At 46.4% G+C, this 17,859-nt stretch overlaps 2 protein-coding genes and 1 long non-coding RNA gene across 21 annotated transcripts in view; 1 reads left to right on the top strand and 2 right to left on the bottom strand.

Moving 5' to 3' along the window:
* The window catches only part of LOC139361583 (disco-interacting protein 2 homolog C-like), a 247,759-nt gene that overhangs the window by 147,969 nt on the left and 81,931 nt on the right, over window positions 1-17,859 (top strand). For 5 of the 18 annotated variants that reach the window (XM_071090166.1, XM_071090167.1, XM_071090165.1 and 2 more), the window contains 4 exons: window positions 6,634-6,712; window positions 7,870-9,190; window positions 9,813-10,170; window positions 11,035-11,160. In XM_071090166.1, coding sequence (XP_070946267.1) covers window positions 11,139-11,160 — 22 coding nt within the window. In that variant the 5' untranslated portion in view covers window positions 6,634-6,712; window positions 7,870-9,190; window positions 9,813-10,170; window positions 11,035-11,138. The other 13 variants (XM_071090173.1, XM_071090171.1, XM_071090180.1 and 10 more) reach the window with 9 other exon arrangements.
* LOC139361585 (uncharacterized) lies at window positions 11,172-14,477 on the bottom strand. The gene is made up of 3 exons (XR_011619138.1): window positions 13,955-14,477; window positions 13,525-13,693; window positions 11,172-11,244 (listed from the first exon to the last, which is right to left on the bottom strand). It is a non-coding gene; the product is annotated as an uncharacterized lncRNA (long non-coding RNA).
* LOC139361584 (disco-interacting protein 2 homolog C-like) overlaps window positions 14,673-17,859 on the bottom strand; it is a 200,868-nt gene continuing 197,681 nt past the window's right edge. For both annotated transcript variants that reach the window (XR_011619136.1, XR_011619134.1), the window contains one exon: window positions 14,673-15,012. The gene's annotated coding sequence lies outside the window, so the exon portion shown is untranslated. The remainder of the gene's footprint in view (window positions 15,013-17,859) is intronic.

Here is a 17,859-nt window from a genome sequence, read left to right as displayed (position 1 = left end):
AGATAAACACAAACGCTGACTGGAAACCCTGGCACACGGAGACACTGGAAACAGCAAGCTGCTATTAACATCATAGTAAGAGACAGTCGCCTGCTCTCAGGGGTGTCAGTTTCTTTTGCTTCTAGACGTTCATCTGCGTTACAATACAGTTTTGCTCAGTTTATCCCCATTACTCCACTGTCTTCGCTGTTAAAGTCTCAGCCAGCACTTAGCTCTAACACTGCAGGAGTTTCACTGTGCGGCTGACCAGGCCTACCTGGCTTGGCTGTAAAGCAGGTGAGATTTTCCGGAAGGCAGTGACGAGAACCCAAGGCAGGAAAGAGCATTGCTGGTCTACATAGGGCAGTGCACCTGCAGCAGAGCATGTACGTGCACGTTCAGGCTAAACAGGTGTAGGAGAGAAGAAAATCACCTACAATTAGTCACTTAAAATGCCACACACCCAACCCTTGAGACCCTAGCACATAGAGCAGTAGTGGTCTTGGAAATGGCAGGTGTGCTGAAGTCTGATTTTCTCACTTAGCTTTTCCAGCAGCGTTTTCCTCATCTCTAAGCTGGGGCTAACAACTGCCACGCGTAGATTTGTGCATGGAACCGTGCGTGTAAAGTGGGGTAGCCCCCAGGACCTAGGAAGGACTCGTGGTCAGTGTCGGTGGTCATGCGTGCTGTACGGGTCCCCCAGGAAGATGATTGCTACAGATAACTCCCTCCGTTCAATGTCACTGAATGTAAAAGGTGGGACATTGGCTTCTGATGTGTCTGGTTTGCTGTAGGCCACGCTGCACCCCATGGTTCCTGAGCCCTGAGCTGAAGTACGTCCTGCTGCATCGCCTGTGTCGCTTTTGCTGTGTCACTTAGAGCTCCTGCCCTGGGAAACTTCCTCGCGCCTGACGAGCACCACAGTTTGCAGCAAGACCTGTCCAAAGCGTGGACTGCGAGAGCCCCGCTGTGGTCCTCTCCTCTCCATGTTGGGAGCGACTTTGTGGGGTTTGTCGGCCCTTCTCTCAGGTGTCCTGTGTCTCATGGATCAGCCGACGAGCCCCGTCTGGAGTAGCACTCTGCAAAACGCTGCCGGCCACCCAGATCTCCTAGCGCAGAGTGAGGCCACATCTGCAGACTTGACCGCACAGAGTCCCGAGGCATTCGGCAAGAAGGGGAGTGGGATGTGTGTGAGATCCCACTGCGGAAGCCGGCTCTGCTCCGTACTCTGCGTGCGGGGTGCCTGATGTTCAGACCTGCTGTGTCTATCGGGGGCCATGGCGGGGTGGTGGGAGTGGGGGCAGGGAGCAGCGTGGATGGATCCAGGAAAGGACTTAGTTGAATCCCAGCTGCCCACATACCTGTTGCTGGTCTTGGACAAGGTCCCTAGTTTCTCTGGGCTTTCGGTTTGATTGTAAGACTAGGACGCCGCCCTAGTCTGAAGATGTCGGTGTGTGCGGGAATGCCTGGCGCAGTCACCATGGGTTTTCCTTCAGCCTCCTCCGTGCCCCTCCCTGGGTCAATCAGTATCCATGCGTGCCACAAGTAAATTACAGTCCCTCCGAAAACCAGTTGACCCGAGTTTTATGGTCGAGCATGGTGAGTGTCCTTGCCAGGAAATGCCACTAGATGTCTTGGGCCTGCTCCTCTACCTCCACAGCAATCCCCGGAACAGGCTGGTTCAGGACGTGGGAGGTGGGAGTCGGTGTTGTACCTAGGACAGGCTGAAGTCAAAGGCTCATTTGCTCTGTGAGGGGTGATCAGGATGACACATCAAGTGGAGCCCCATGGCTGACCCTGGAGGTGGACGGTCGGGTCGGATTGGCTGCCCTCCAGCACGTGTTTCGAGTGATGCCTTCCCTGGGTTACGCAGCCCTGATCTGTAGGGCACAACTTCCCAGCTCCAGCCAATCTGGTCTTGCCGTCTCCTTCCAAGAAGGTAGGTGCGGCGCAGTTGCCTTTAAGCGGCTCCTTCTGGACACCGCAGGGCAGCAGCAAGCAAGCATGGGCGACTTTTTTCTTACGTTGACCACAATACGCGGGGCCAGCTTTGCACGATCCCATTCAGCATCACACGTGTGCATCGGCCACTCACCTGTCCATCTGCCACAGACAGGCTTGGACAGGACCATTGAGTGGCCTTTACGGCAAAGAGCCTAAAGGGCTCACAGGAAACCTGGACCCAGCGCAATGGTAACAGCGCAGCAATACCTGTCATTGATCAAGGGGTATTCTGGGCCCGACATGGTGTTAAGTGATCCAGTTCGGTTAGCACTCTTAGAATTAACCCCCTTTTGCCTATCAGGAAATCGAAGACGGAGGGCATTAACGCCAGGGAGCAGGGAGTAAGGGGACACACAGAGGGGCTGAGGGGCTGGGCATTCTGAGCCCACGGATCTGCCCACAGGCCCCGGCTGCACGGGCACCAGGGCTGCTGCTCTGGAGGGGATGAGGAGCTCTGGGGAAAAGATGGAGCCTGACGTGGGTAAGATTTGGATATTTTCAGAAGAGATTTTCAGCCTGGAATGAGTGTGTAAGTGACTGAATCGGAGTGATGAGCCAGATAGCCCGGCTGCGGGAGCTCCCCTGTGGGGTGAGGGAGGAAGGCCTTGGGGGCGTGTGGCTGAGCAGAGGCGCTGGGTCGCCAGGAGCCGCCGCGGGTTTGGAAAGGGGGAGAAACGCAGCGCCCTGCACTGCAAGGGCACCGAGACGTGGTTGTGGTTCTTCCTGACCGTGACAGGCACAAATGGTGCTGATGGTGGAATGCACGGAGTTTGCCTTCAGAGAACTCCTGCTGTCTTTTAAAACCTGGGCCTCTCATTTAAACTTGGTGGCCTCAGGTGAATGGTCAGGAACAGTTTCTGGTGAGGTTGCAGAGACTGTGCATGGCCTCTGATTGTGCACATCCTGTGATTGTGTATAGTCTCTGATTGTGGCCTCTGGCCTCTTTGTGGCCTCTGATTGTGTGGGTCTCTGTGTGTGGTCTCTGATTGTGTGTGGTCTCTGATTGTGTGTGGTCTCTGATTGTGCTCAGTCTCGGATTGTGCGCGGCCTCTGATTGTGTGCGGCCTCTGATTGTGGGTTGTGTGAGTTTCCCAGGATTAAGTAGATGAGCCTCGTGCTGGAGCAGGTGTGCCTTGTGTTGGGCATGTGGATAAAGAAGTTTAACCCATCCCCTCTTTGAGAATGGCAGGGCAGTAACAAAGGCGGTTGATTTATACATGGCCATCCTCGTGAGGTGAGGACCTGAAAGGTTTACTGCTTTCCCGGAAAGCTGCTCTGGGCGTCACCATCACTGATCATGGACAGCAGCTCAGAAGCCCCCTTAAGGTGCAGGGAGGGACCGGCGCTGGTCCTGTCTGTGCCCAGGCTGCTGGTCACCCTGATGGCCAGGCGATGGCTGCCTGTGCACGAAGCTGGGGTTAGAGTGAATTTGGGCAGTGTCGGCTTTGATTTAGGTCAAGACTGATCAGTCTTCCTAAAATACTAGCCATGAAAGCTTTCATAGATTGTAGTTCTTTGGGAGATTTATATGTGGTTTTTAAAGCACAGGGCCCATGGCCAGTGTTGAATTACATTTTGTTCAGTGTAACTGACAGGACACTGGACCTGAGTCTCAGGCCTGCCACAGGGTTCAGGGAGCTTCAGAGAGGGAGATGTTTGTGCTCAAGTTTTCGCAGATGGGATGGGACATGGGCATGGGGCTGGAATGCTCTCAACTTCAATCTTCAGTCATCGGTATCACCTGTGCACACGCATATCATTTTCAAAGATGGACAAGCTTTTGGGAAATATCTGAAGACTTTTCCAGTTTTGAAAGAAGCCGGGATGACACTGGAAACGTCAGGTGTCTTGGCTGCTGATCAGGTCCATCACCACGCACATGGTCCCTAACCTGGCCCACCTCTGATCATGCACAGCGGGTGACGAGGTCCATAACCTCACACTTCTGTGCACAGCAGGTGACCAGGTCCCTAACCTCAAAAGCTTCTGATTGGGTGCAGCTGGTGACCAGGTCTGTAACTTCGCATGGCTCTGATTGTGCAGAGCTGGTGACCAGGTCACTAACCACCCACACCTCTATTCATACCCAGCGGGTGACCGGGTCCATCACCTCACACCTCTGATTGTGCATAGCAGGTGACCAGGTCTGGAACCTTGCACACCTCTGATCGTGCACAACGGGCGACTAGGTCCATGACCTCACGCCTCTCTGCACAGTGGGTGACCAGGTCCGTAACCTCACACCTCTGATCGTGCACAGCTGGTGGGCGCAGGACCCACTTCAGTGAGGGGCTGACTTCCCAGGTGTGAAGGGGGAATGTTGTGTGGCTCGCTAAGCCCCTCCATGCTTTGGGGGCTCCAGGCTGTGGCCGGCAAGTAGGAGGTTGTCCCAGGAGGCTGCTGTGTGTTGGGGATGGGAGGCAGCTGCAGGGTGGAAGTAGGATGATGTTGTAGGGGGCCACTGTGGGGGGGTGGGACGGGAGGCAACTGCAAGTTGGAAGTAGGATGTTGTCCCAGGAGGCTGCTGTGTGTGGGGGAGGGAGGAGGCAACTGCAGGGTGGTGTGGTGGTCCCCGTGCCACTGATTTCAGGTTAAAATAGAATGTGGACCTCTTTTTACCATAGTTTTTAATTACTCCGCTAGTTTGTGTTGCTGTCTCTTGCTATGAAGTCCACAGTCTGATGTCTCTGTGGTCCCCATGTTTCCCTTCTGCTTGTGTTACCCGATCCTGTGGGTCAGCTGAGGAAACCACTCTCCACGCCTCATCTGGAGTGGTCTCGAGCTGGGTGTGCTGGTCTCCTTGTGGGCTAAAGCGTTCTTCTGTTACTGTTTTCTCTGTTTTTTGACCAAATTTAGCAGACTTGTGTATGATGCAAACACTTTAAAAAATGTCTTTTGCCTTTATGAAAAAAACACCTGCATTGCTTTAAAATGAACCTTTCCTGTGTCTCCATCCTTCCTCACAGATTGCTCTGTGTTAGAAACTCGGTGGTGTGTGCGCTTCATGGCCTCATTCCATCAAGCACTGTAACCTCTGATTGCAAAAGTGACTACACTCAAGGCAAAAAACTTCGCAAATGTTGGAAATAATGAACAAAAACAATATATTGTTCTCTTGTCACCCTGAAATGGCTACTCTTAATATTTTGATGTAGTTCTTTGAATTCTTTTTAAGTAAAGTTGCTTCTAACACAAGCACTTTGATTATATTGATCAAATTATATTCAGGAAATAAGGAGAAAGTAAAAAGAATATCCAGTTTGGGGCAAAAAGGAAGACGACATAGAAAGAGGCTGTAAAACTCCCTGCAACTTGAAAAGCTGGGTTGTGGTGGCTGTGGTTTTGTTTTTACTGTGAGAGACCACAGGATTCTTCTTGGCACTGAAGGGCAATAAGATAATACCCTGTGTGTGTTCTGGTGGCCGTATAAACCGAGCCGCATGTCCTCTTTCGAAGCAGAGAAAGCATGAGGTTTGAGGTAGTGGTTTGGTAACTTTTGGAAAGTCTGTTTGTAGGACTGCACTGCAGAGATTAGGTCAGTCTGAATTAGAATCGAATGATCTGTTCAGGCCTTGGGAGCTTTCTACACCGGGTGTACGCCTGTTCTGGATGTGGTGCAGAAGGAACAGGACTGGGAGGGTTTCTTGCTTCCCAGTCATAGAAATGCCTGCAATTATCACTGTTTGTTGTTTCTCGGGAAGCTATTTTGGGAAGGAAGTGTACGTTCCAAGGCTGCTGGTTGGCCTTTCATCACCCTGGGGGTCTTGGTGTGGGTCACGGGAGCTGTGACTGCTCACGCGTGCAGCTCTGTCTCTCTCGCTGCCGCGCCGGTAGACAGCTGGTCACCAACACAGTGTGTGTCCCAGTGGCCTTTGAGAAGAATTCTCTACATCATTTTTATACAAGGTCCTTTTTCCTTTCAATGTCAACATCGTGCCTTCTAGCCAAGCGATATGTTCTTGCAGAAACAGGAAGTGTGGCCCAAGTGAGAAATGAGGGAATTGATCCATAACTGCTATCAGTTTTTATAGAGTTGAGCCATTGTAATTTATACACAAACATGTTAAATCTGTAGAAGTGAGTCACGGTGCCAGACCCTCACAAATGCCGAATGTCTACGTGGGACCTCTCTTCTATCGGGTCCACATCACAAGAAGAAAAGTCGCTCAAATGCAGGACGGAGTGGACGTGAATCTCCGAAAACTCCATGAATCAGAGTGACTGCTTTCCCAATTGCTGGTCTCCCCATTTGAGGTTGTGAGATTCCCGTTCTGAAGCTCCTTCAATTTCCCAGCATCCATTTCACTCCTTCATGGAGATAACAGACTCACACTGATACCTTGTTCTCAGATTTTCTAATTAGAAAAAGCACATATTTCACAAGAATTGTCCAGCTAACTCACTCCTTAGCCTGGGGTAAGCCACATACCTCTTTTCTCTTTAAAATACTCACCTTTCAGAACTCTTGGTAAATAAGAATAGGAAGGTACCATGACTTTGGCCACAAGCAGTATTATGTATAATGTGCAAGTGAGTGCCTTGAGAGCCATGGTTGCTAAAAACAAATTTTCTCAGAAGAGAAAAATGTAAGCAGTTCTTTACATGATCGTTAATTTTGTTTTGCCTAAATAACATCTTGTCGTTGTACAGGGATACAGGACGTTGCTGAGTATTGACCGGGGCGAGTGAGTCCTGCTGCCCCACTGTGGGATCCTGAATATCGACAGGGGTGAGTGGGTCCTGCTGCCCCACTGTGTGTGACAAGCCCTTTGTTTCTGGCCGGGAAATGTCCTGGCTCTTTCAGTGCATTGGGGTGGTGCTGGCCCCCTTTGTTAGTTTGCATGCGAGGCAAAATCTCACGCCTTTCACTCTTGTTGACATACAGATGCCAAAGCTTTGAACAAATTCTTACTAAATCAAACCCAGAAATATGTAAAAGGGATAAGAATACCATGAACACTTAGAGTTTGTTCTCATGATCTGTAGTTTTGCATTGCACATTTGGCTCATCATTCAAAAATCAATGTAATTCACCACATTAACAAAAAATAAAGCAGAAAACCCATTTTATCCTCCCGGTAGACACTGGAAAACATCTGTTGAAATTTAATAGTCCTTATACGAATTTCCTATCACATCAGGAACAGAAGGGAACTTTCTCCATTTGATAAAGGCCACTCCTGAAAAACAAGAGCTGACCCCCCTCCTCGGTGGTGGCAGCCGGGGAGCTCTGCCCACAGTCAGGGGTGTCGGGAGCATGGCCATTCTCCGTGCTTCAGGTTCGCATGGTGCACACTGGGGCCCTCGTCCGTGAAGTTAGTTAGGAGAACTAAAAGGCATAAAGACTTGGAAGCAGGGGGAGATGCTTGATGTACAGAAGACACAGGGCCTTATTTAGAACATTTTAGGAAATGTACAAACAACCAGAAATGGTGTGAATTTTGCAAGCATGCAAGATGGACTCTTCGCAACAGATGTATACAGATGCCCAGTGGCCCATGAGAGGTGCTCACCAGGGAGTCATTGGGTAAGTACAACTTAAACCCACGAGGTTCCCCTTCACAAGAGTGGAGAAGGGAGGACAGTAGCAGGTGCTGGTGAAGATATGACAGACTGGATCTCAGACTGATGGAGACTTAAAATGGCACAGCCACTTCAGCAAATGTGGCAGTTTCTTTAAAAATGTGTACACTTACCATATGGCCCAGCAGGTATGCTGTAGACGTTCACCAAGGAGAGCAGAAAATGTGTGTCCTTGTAAAAGAATGCACATTATCTCCAGAGTAAATTGTCATAGCCAAGAACTGGAAACAACATAAATCTCTCTCATCTGGAGAAACATGAGCAAATTCTGATATATTCATACATTGTCCTTGTTCCCAGCAGGAAAAACGTACAAAATGCTGAAACCAAAACAGACAACGGGGATGAGTTCCAGGAGCCTTGAACTGAGCAGAGAGTGAACACCACGCCGTGGAGTCCATGTGACAATGGAGAATCTATGCGAGTCTCGGGTGACGGAAGAGCGCCAAGAACACTCCTCGAGAATGAACAGTGGCTGTCTCTTGAGGGCTGGGATTGACTGGGAGGGGACTTGTGGGAACTTTGATGCAAAAGATTTGATTAGGGTAATAGATTTCCATTTATCGAAATGTGCCAAGTGTACTCAAGATCTGAACATTTCACTGTGTATACTTTGTACTCCCTACCTTCCAAAAAAACAATGAAAAAATAATTACAAATGAGCACTGAACTCGATAGATTTTTCACCGTGGTATTAGATAGCAATTCTGAAAGCATTTCTGTATCTCCAGACTTAAGCAAATAAGCTTAATAAATCAGTGAATATATTGAGTGCTGCAGGTGCCAGGTTTCTTTCTTGGTAAGAGGTAGAAATAAGAAAAGGCCAAAGCCTGGAATGGATCACGTGGGATTAGGTTGCAGCAGGAGGTACAAGTATCAGCTGGTGGCTCCCGACAGATGTAGACAGGGATAGAAGTGCCTGTGGATGGGTGTGGGTGCACATGCGTGTACATGCGTGTGTGTGTTCTACTTGCCGGCAATGCCCAGCAGCACCCGGTGCCCACTCTTAGCTTCCAAACTCCGTTCTTCACTAGAAGGAGCCCTGGTCTAAGGGCTGGGGAATCCGGTGTCAAATCTGGGACCAGTTGAGCAACAGAACAAACCATTGTAACTATGAATCATAACCCAAGAAGCCAGACTCCGTGAGTATATATGGACATATGTAAATGAATGCTGAAAGATAAAATTATTTTTCAGTGAATATGGAAGATCTAATGATTTAGAAGGAATGACAGGAAATCAGTGGATGCTAAAACTAGTAGTGGAGAATTCATGGAAAACAGAATATGCACATAGTGTCAGGGTGTCTCCTCCCAAATCTTAATTTCAACGCGAGAAGTAGCATCTTTGCTTTGGAGGCACTTAAGCACCACCTTCACTGAGTTGCCGATGTTAACATTGTCACGTAAGACAGACTTCTGCGGTGTCCCTGCTAAAATGCATACTCCTGAGTCTAGTCCGGAAGATACCAAAATAAAGGACAAGCTGTGAAATAACTGACCTGTATTCTTTAACATTTCCAATTTCAGGAAACACAAAACGTGAGAAACTTGGATGCTGGACGGGTAAAAGTCACATGACAAATCAATTCATCATCCTGGATTGGATCGTAGAAGAAGACAAAGTAAGAAAATTATGGAGACAGTTGACAGCATTTGAAAGTGAACTTTGTATATGACAGTTAAATTTCCGGATCTTGAGGAAAGTGAATGTGAGAGCATATCCTTGTGTTTAGGAAATACATTGAAACATTTAGGTATGGAAGGATATATAGTATCTGATATTTATTTTCATTTGACTTAGAAAATTCATGGGGGAGGGGGGAAAGCAGTGATGTAAGATAGGAGCAGTTGGGCCTAAGTTGAGCCTGGTAAGTTATGTGGGAATTCACTACGCTGGTCTTGCAGATTTTCTGTGTCTTTGAAATTACATCCAAAAAGTTTAAAACGGAGAATATGCAAAACAAAAAGCGATTTGTGGAAGTGAGTGGACTGTCACCTCATTGATCCCTTCAGTTTTCGGCCATGAGCCAAGTCAGTCACATAATGGTTTTTGACCTGGGAATTAGAAATAGTGGCCAGATGACCAGGCTCTTTATCTAGTTAGGGAGAGAAGTGTGCACAAAGGCTGACAAGACCAAGCAGTGCGATGAGCTGCTTGTGGGCATGATGCTGAGGGTCTGGGTCCTGTCTCAGGTGGCAGCTTGGGGGTTTTAAGCCAGAAAGCCACGTCTGATTCTCTTTCAGTGGGATCATTCTCGCAGCTTCAGAGAAAACTGCCCCAACTCGTCTTCACTCACGCTGGCCATTTTTGGTGGTGGTGGTTTTATTCTGCTAACACCGTTCTCACTGACAGTTTAGGGCCTTTGAGCGGATTTTTGCCTGTGTCTCGAAGATTCTCGTCTTGACAGCCGGTATGTTTCATTCCTGTTGTTCTGATTCTGTGTTAAGAGGGTTCTTCCCTGGCTTCACAGTTTGGAGTTGCTGCTGCATCTGTCTCTGCTTTAATTCTCTAGCCCATCTATCACTTGTCTCATCCCTTAAGAAGTGGCCTGCGTGAGATGCCATGAGACTGTCTGCCTTATCACCACTGCGACCCCAACCCGTAGGGACTTACAGAGAAGGCATTCAGTGAATGTGTGGAATTAATGTAATGGGTTAATAGCCACAAAATGTCTTAATGGTTGTTTTAGTCCATTTCCATGCTGCTGATAAAGACATACCCGAAACTGGGAAGAAAAAGATTTAGTTGGCGTTGCGGTTCCGCATGGCTGGGGAGGCCTCAGAATCATGGTGGGAGGCGAAAGGCACTTCTTACATGTCAGCAGCAAGAGAAAACGAGGTAGAAGCAAAAGCGGAAACCCCGATAAGCCATCAGATCTCATGAGACTTATTCACTATCACGAGAATAGCACAGGAAAGACGGGACCCAGTGATTCAGTTACCTCTCCCTAAGTCCCTCCCACGACACATGGGGATTCTGGGATGTAGAATTCAAGTTGAGATTTGGGTGGGGACACAGCCAAACCATATCCATAGCCAACACAGTCCTGGCCCATGGCCGGTGTTGAGCTGAGCTGCGACCGTGGCTGTGTGAGTTGGGGTGCGAGGCGTGCACACGCCTCTCAACGGTACAGTGAAAGGATTTGGAGGCTCAAACGTGTGACCTACAAAGAATCTCCAAAGATCAAGGTGCATTCACCCTAAAAAGAAAAATCTCAGTGCAGTTTACACCCAGTGTTTGCTTGCGGATATGGATTCTACAGTAATAAAATGAATAATTAAAAGTCTGTGAATAAATTTTAATGTCTTTATGGAACTGTAAACACTGATTTTCTTTCCTCACCCACCCATCTGTTGGTGAGTTTCAGAAGGTGGATGAACCGTGCTGCGGGGACAGAGAGGAGGGTGCAGCTTGGCCTCTGGGACCTAAGCTGAGAACTGAGTGACTGAGCTCTCTCCATTTCAGACGTCCACACGGAAGCTGTCCAGGCGGCTCTGGCCAGACACAAAGAGCAGAAGATGGCGGTGCCTATGCCTTCCAAACGCAGGTCCCTGGTCGTGTAGACCTCCATGGACGCCTACACCCCTCCAGGTAAGGGACACGCTCCCCGACACTGCCTCCTGAACATGCTGGGCGCCTCAGAATTGACCGCTAGCCCAGAAGTTGGGTTTTTGCCTTCAAAATCATGGTGCAGAAATGCAGATTTTGTGAACCAGAAGTCCGAAAACAGTGCATGAAAAGTAACACTATGTATCTGTATAAATACACATTTTTAACTTTTCATCAAGATTGATACATATGATACATACCAGTAAAATCTCACACAGTTTTATTCATTTAATTCCTTGTAGGGAAAAGGGAAGAGTTTGTAACCCTATGGGTGGAATTGGACTTTTCTTCTGATTAGGCTGTTGCATGCATATTCTCAAATCTTCAGATAAGTGTGCTACATTGTTGGATTGTTTTAGAACAAGCGAATTGGACAGTTTAGGCAGCTACCCGAATCAGGTCATAAACTTTGCCTGCAAGGTGCCAGCTAGTATTTTAGTTCCTGCAGGCCATAAGGTCTCTCACAACCAGTCAACTCTGCCCTCAGCCATGGGTGACAGCAAGTGCGTATGACTGTGTACCAATAAAACTTTATTTACAAGAACAACGGACCAGATTTGGTGCAGGGACCTGCCAACCCCTGATCTAAATTACTGAAGGTAATAGCCAATTTATATTTCTGCTATATAATACTGCTTTTCTTTAATCTTGAATTTTACATAACTACCCCAATTCTCTATTTTCTCTGCCCAAATAATTATAAACTACATTTCATGATCTTCACACCCAAGTAAAGCAGAAAGTTTAGTTATCCAGATACTTGTTAGAGACACGGATTGAACCTATACTATTTGGTGTTTAGTTTCTGTGATTTTGATTCCAACATTATTCATGCCGTTGTTGCAAGCTTGTCTTCTCAAAGGACCTGAATCACCTTACATCCCACGTTGAAGCTACATATCACTTTAAATGACCCAGTATTTTTGCTCCAATACCAAAGAAACTTAAGGTACAATACGAATAGTTGAAAATGTACAACATTTTCGGGAGTATTTTTACTTCTGAAATTTAGCTTAGTCTTGGCAAGCAGTGAGACAGAAGGACGTGCTTCAGATCAGAGCTGAGGTCAAACGTACGTCCACATTACTACAGGCAGCTCCTGAGTTTCACCTTTACATACCTTTACAAATGAAGGTACTGGAATTTAAAGGACAGAACTTAGAGTGCATCATTTTGGGTTTTCGTTGCTTTTTGTTTTGAGACAAGGTCTTGCTCTGTCACCAAGGTTGGAATTCAGCATCATGATGGCAGCTCTTGGCTCACTGCAGCTGTGACCACCTGGGCTCACGCGGTCCTCCCACTTCAACCTCAAGCAGCTGGGACCACAGATGCTCGACACCACACCCAGCTAATTTTTAAGTGTTTGTAGAGACAGGGTGTTCCTATGTTGTTTCTGTTTCTCATTGACACATAACGTGTTCTTCATCTAAAGAACGCAGTGCCAGCCAGGCAAGGGAGTGAATGCCATGCTAGCAAGTTGTTGACAAGGGAGCCCTTTCTGCCAACGTGCTCCCTTGGGCTCCTCCCTTTCCTTATTTTAATATTAAGCCACAGCACATAATGAAGGACTGGGCACGATAGCTCATGCCTATAACTCCAGTAATTTGGGAACCCAGGGCAGGTGTATGGCTTGAGCCCAAGGGTTCAAGGTCAGCCTGGACAACATGGCAAAATGTACAGAAATGCCTTTTGTACATCTTGTCTTCACCAAAAGTACAAAAAATTAGCTGAGCCCGGTGGTGTACACCTGTAGTCCCAGCTACTTGGGAGGCTGAGGTGGGAGAATCACTTGAGCCCGGGAGGCAGAGGTTGCTGTCAGCTGAGATGGCACCACTGCACTCCAGCCGGGGCAACAGAGCAAGACCCCCATCTCAATTAGAAAAAAATAACGATAATAAATGCAGACTCTTTAAAAATGATTAGGCCAGGCATGGTGGCTCATGCCTCTAACCTCAGCAGTTTGGGAAGCCAAGGCAGGCAGATTGCTTGAGTTCCCAGCATTTGAGACTAGCCTGGGCAACATTCCAAAGCCCATCCCTGCAAAACATACAGAAATCAGCCAGGAATGGTGGTGTGTGCCTGTGGTCCCAGCTGCTCGGGAGGCTGGAGTGGGAGGATCAGGGTGCAGTGAGCCATGATCGTGCCACTGCACTCCAGCCTGGGCAACAGAGCAAGACCCTATCTCAAAAATAACATGCTTACTCCTGTTTGTTTAGTTAATGGTTACAATTTGCCAAAACTTATGGCAAAATAATTGTATTTGTATGTGTTCTTTGTGTAACTAACAACATGGACGTAAAATATTTCAAGGGTTGAAATATTTTAAACCAAATTTTTGGCACTAACCAGTATGTAAGGCAACGGGCATTTTTCTTGACCACTTTGTATAAGAGAAAAGACTTTGAAATGGAAGAAACAGTGCGGTTACGGTTATTTGCTTATTTCTCGTATTGAATCCAACCGCTGACAAACGTTACTGGGTCATGTGTGATGAATAACCTCCTTGTACAGATGTCTGCAAAATATAAAAGAATATTATTTGAAATGTTATTTTTGTGAAATATTTGGATTTGACCAACAGTTTTATATAAGCCATAAAGCATCCTTTGTAAATTTTCATCAGGAGTCCTCTTGATACATCATATGGGGCAGTTTTGTAAAATCGTAAATGTCAATATCATAAAAATTTTTTACTCCCAGCCTATTTGTGCTTAGCGATAGTTTGCATGTTTATTACCGTACTTACTTGATCCAAATCTTAGCTGCATTTTCTTACCTATTTTTCTTGGTTGTTGGTAACAGTGGTTAGATCTTACTCAGTTTCATTGCCCTTCAGAGAATGTTCTTGAAGTTTATCTTCTATGAAATGACTGGCTGCTGACCTGGATCCTAGTTTCTGGAGAAACTCTCATTAGGATTGTCGCAACGCTAGTATTCTATGGGTGAAACTTTCCTTTAGTTTCCGAATGTAAAGATAAAAGAATAATTTGCCAAAACTACTTCTAGCCATGATGAGAGAACAGGGACCCAAATCACCCATCTGCCCTAAACAACTGTAAAACTGCACAAAACGAATGAGGTGGCTGTTTTTAGTCTGTGACCACAGCTGTACCAGCCAGAACCTGAGGGCGAGGGCAGGAGAATGAATGAGATGCACCCACAGTACACTTGCCCTCTGGAGAACACCTGCAGACCGTGGTGCCGAGAGTTCAGGTGTGGGCGGAGTATGGCCATCCTACCACATCCAGAAGGCGGAGCTCGGAGAGAGCTCAGGTGTGGCGGAGCATGGCCACCCTACCACGTCCAGGAGGGGGAGATCAGAGAGAGCTCAGGTGTGGCGGAGCATGGCCATCCTACCATGTCCGGGAGGGGGAGATCAGAGAGAGCTCAGGTGTGGCGGAGCATGGCCGTCCTACCATGTCCGGGAGGGGGAGATCAGAGAGAGCTCAGGTGTGGGCGGAGCATGGCCATCTTACCACGTCCAGGATGGGGAGACCCAAGTGGGTGCAGGATGGGAGCTCTCCACAGATTCACACCAACAGCGAATCCAACCAAGCCTGCCCATGTCACGATGACCCAGCCGTGCCTGTGCTAACTGCTAAAACAAGAGCTGGAAAGCTTCAGAGGGAGGTTAGGGATCCTGAGTGTGCTCAACAAGTTACCCACAATGTGTAATATTCAGCAAATAATCACCGCATACACAGAGAAACGGGGGGTAGAATCTGTGGTCAAGAAAAAGGCAGTAAAAAGTGCACACACATGCAGGATGGTCTCTGTCACTCACCACATGCGGCGGCTGAGCACATGACGTGTGCCTGGTCTGAACTGGATTTGCTGCGTGAAAGACATGCCAGTTAATATAAAAAATAGAAAATATTGTATTTGTTTTTTTTTTTTAATTTGAGACGGAGTCTAGCTCTGTTGCCCAGGCTAGAGTGCAGTGGCGTGATCTCGGCTCACTGCAATCTCCGCCTCCCGGGTTCATGCCATTCTCCTGCCTCAGCCTCCCAAGTTGCTGCCCGCTGCCACGCCTGGCTAATTTTTTGTATTTTTAGTAGGCACGGGGTTTCACCGTGTTAGCCAGGATGGTCTCGATCTCCCGATCTCGTGATCCACCCGCCTCGGCCTCCCAAAGTGCTGGGATTACAGTCTTGAGCCACCGCATCCGGCCTATTTGTATTTCTTATTGCAAGTATAGTATGAGCATTTTGAGTTAAAAATATACCAGTAAAATTAATTATACCTGTTTATATATTTATATGAGGCTACAAGGAAGGTTATGAGGCTACAAGGAAGGTTTCAAGTTCTATAACAGGACTCTCATAATTCTGTTGGAAAGTGCCAGTCTACATGTCTGATACAGCAGAAAACTGAGTTTTTAAATCTGCAATTATAAATATTTAGGGAATCAGAGTACAACGTGTCAGAGAATGAAAATATTTTAATTCTTGAGCCAGAGGAAGGGAAGACACTTTTCACTATAATGGAGTTGGGGAATTTCAGGTTATGTACACGATAATCTTGAGAATTGTCACTCCCTCCTCACAGGTAAAAAGCTGAGCAAACTGAAAAATCAGCAGCTCTTCTTAAACCTGCAAGAGACGTGAGGTCACCGGCAAGCCACTGTCCCCAGATTGGCTGGACAGGTAAAGCAGATGAATCACCATACACTGGAGCACAATGCTCCAAGGAACCCACGCTGGGATTGGAAACCCTGAACTGGAATTGACAAATTGCTGTGGTGAGGTGTGGCCACGTCTGAGAGTTAAAACCTCCAGGAGGCCTGTGCATATGGGTCTCGTGCTTTTGTGAGTTGTATCATCAGAAGCTCAATCAGGTTCTCGAAGTAAACATCAGAGAAAAATCCCCTCATACTTACTACAGGGGAAAGAGAATAGGAATCATTTTTCAATATGCAAGTGCACTCTTCACTAGGTCCACCTTCCTGAGAAGCTAGTTAAGTGGAGACTAACCTGGTGGGATTTTATCAGAGCCTTCTGACCTGGGAGAAAGGGAAATACCCAACTCCAACCTCCAGAGCTGAAAAGCAAAAAAGAACGGAGTATCCAAGCACTATGGGACTTCCACAGAGGCATAAAATATGCATAACGGTAATACAAGGGGGAAGAAAGAGGAACAGAAGAAATATTTGTAACAGTAATAGCTGAATTTCCTCAGATTAATGCCAGACACCAAACCATAGATCCAGGAAGCTCAAGAAACACCAAGAAGGATAAATGTAAAAACGATGACGACAAAAACAAAACAAAAATAAACTCTATTTGGGCATAAAATATTGAAACTATGGTGAATCAAAGATTAAAAAGCAAAGAAACCAGAGTAATCTCCTTCCCTATGGAGGATCAAAGATAAGAATTATTTTCAACTTCCCCTCAAAAACCATGAAAGCAAGAAGTGGAGTGAAGTATTTAAACTATTGAGAGGAAAAAAATTCCATTAACCTAGAAGTCTATACTCTGTGAAATTATCTTTCAAAAGTGAAGAAAAAGAAAAGACCTTCTCCTACAAAAATTGAAAAATTTGTTGCCGGTAGACCTGCCTTGCAAAAAATGTTCAAAGTTCTCTAGAGAAAATAGTAGAGGTCAGTAACTCAGCTGTGCACAAAGAAAGGAAGAGCACAGTCTGTTTACAGGGCTCACAGCTGTCATCCTAACACTCTGGGAGGCAAAGATGGGAGTAGAGCTGGAGGCCGCTTAGTTGAGACCAGCCTGGGCAACGTTGTGAGACTCTGTCTCATTAAAAAAAAGCCAAACGTGGTGGCCAACACCTATAGTGCCAGCTACTTTGAGAGGCTGAGACGGGTCACTTCTTGAGCCCAGGATCCCGTTCAAGGCTGCGGTGAGCTATAATGATGCTGCTCCACTCCAGCCTGGGCAACAGAGAAAGACCTTGTCTGTTTAAAAAAATAAATAGAAAAACAAAAAGCATTAAAGAAGAAATAGTGAAGGTAGAAGAAAATCTTTCATTTTTCTTAACAGATCTAACTTAACAGTTCATTCATAATAGCGACAGTAAATATACTGTATTATATGCTTATGTATATGTCATATACACACACTTAAATATAAGTGAAATGAATGAGAGCAGTGATACCCAAGGGATGGGAGAGAGCAATTAGGAATTAGGGTTATTTTGTTATTATAGTGTGCTTGCATTATCAAGAAACCAGTGTAGTGTCATTTGAAAGTGGACTTGGGTTACTTGTAAATTTATATTGCAAATTCCAAGGCAGCCACTTAAAAAAAAAAAAAAAAAGTAACTGATATGCTAAGAAAGGAAAGAAAATAAATCATAGAATATGCTCAATAAAGACCACAAGGAAAAAAAAGTGAAAGACAAAAACAAAGAACAAGGGCAACAAATAGAAAATAGTAACAAATATGGTAGATGTTAATTCAACTGTATATTATTACTTTCAATGTCAGTCCAAATGCACCGAACTATATATTATCTATAAGAAATCCACTTTAGATATAAAGACATACATATAGATCAACAGTAAAGGGATGGCAAAAGATATAAATGTTAACACTAATTTTTTGGTGTGCAATGGCCTGATATCTCACTGCAACCTCTGCCTTCCAGGTTCAAGTGATTCTCCCTCAGCCTCCCGAGTAGCTGGGATTACAGGCATTTGTCGTCATGCCTGCGTAATTTATT

This window comes from Macaca nemestrina, unplaced genomic scaffold, assembly GCF_043159975.1.
Source record: "Macaca nemestrina isolate mMacNem1 unplaced genomic scaffold, mMacNem.hap1 Scaffold_65, whole genome shotgun sequence".
In the NCBI taxonomy this organism is placed as follows: Eukaryota; Metazoa; Chordata; class Mammalia; order Primates; family Cercopithecidae; genus Macaca; species Macaca nemestrina.
Note: the sequence above shows the minus strand (reverse complement) of the source record. Positions and strands in the feature narration are given on the sequence as shown.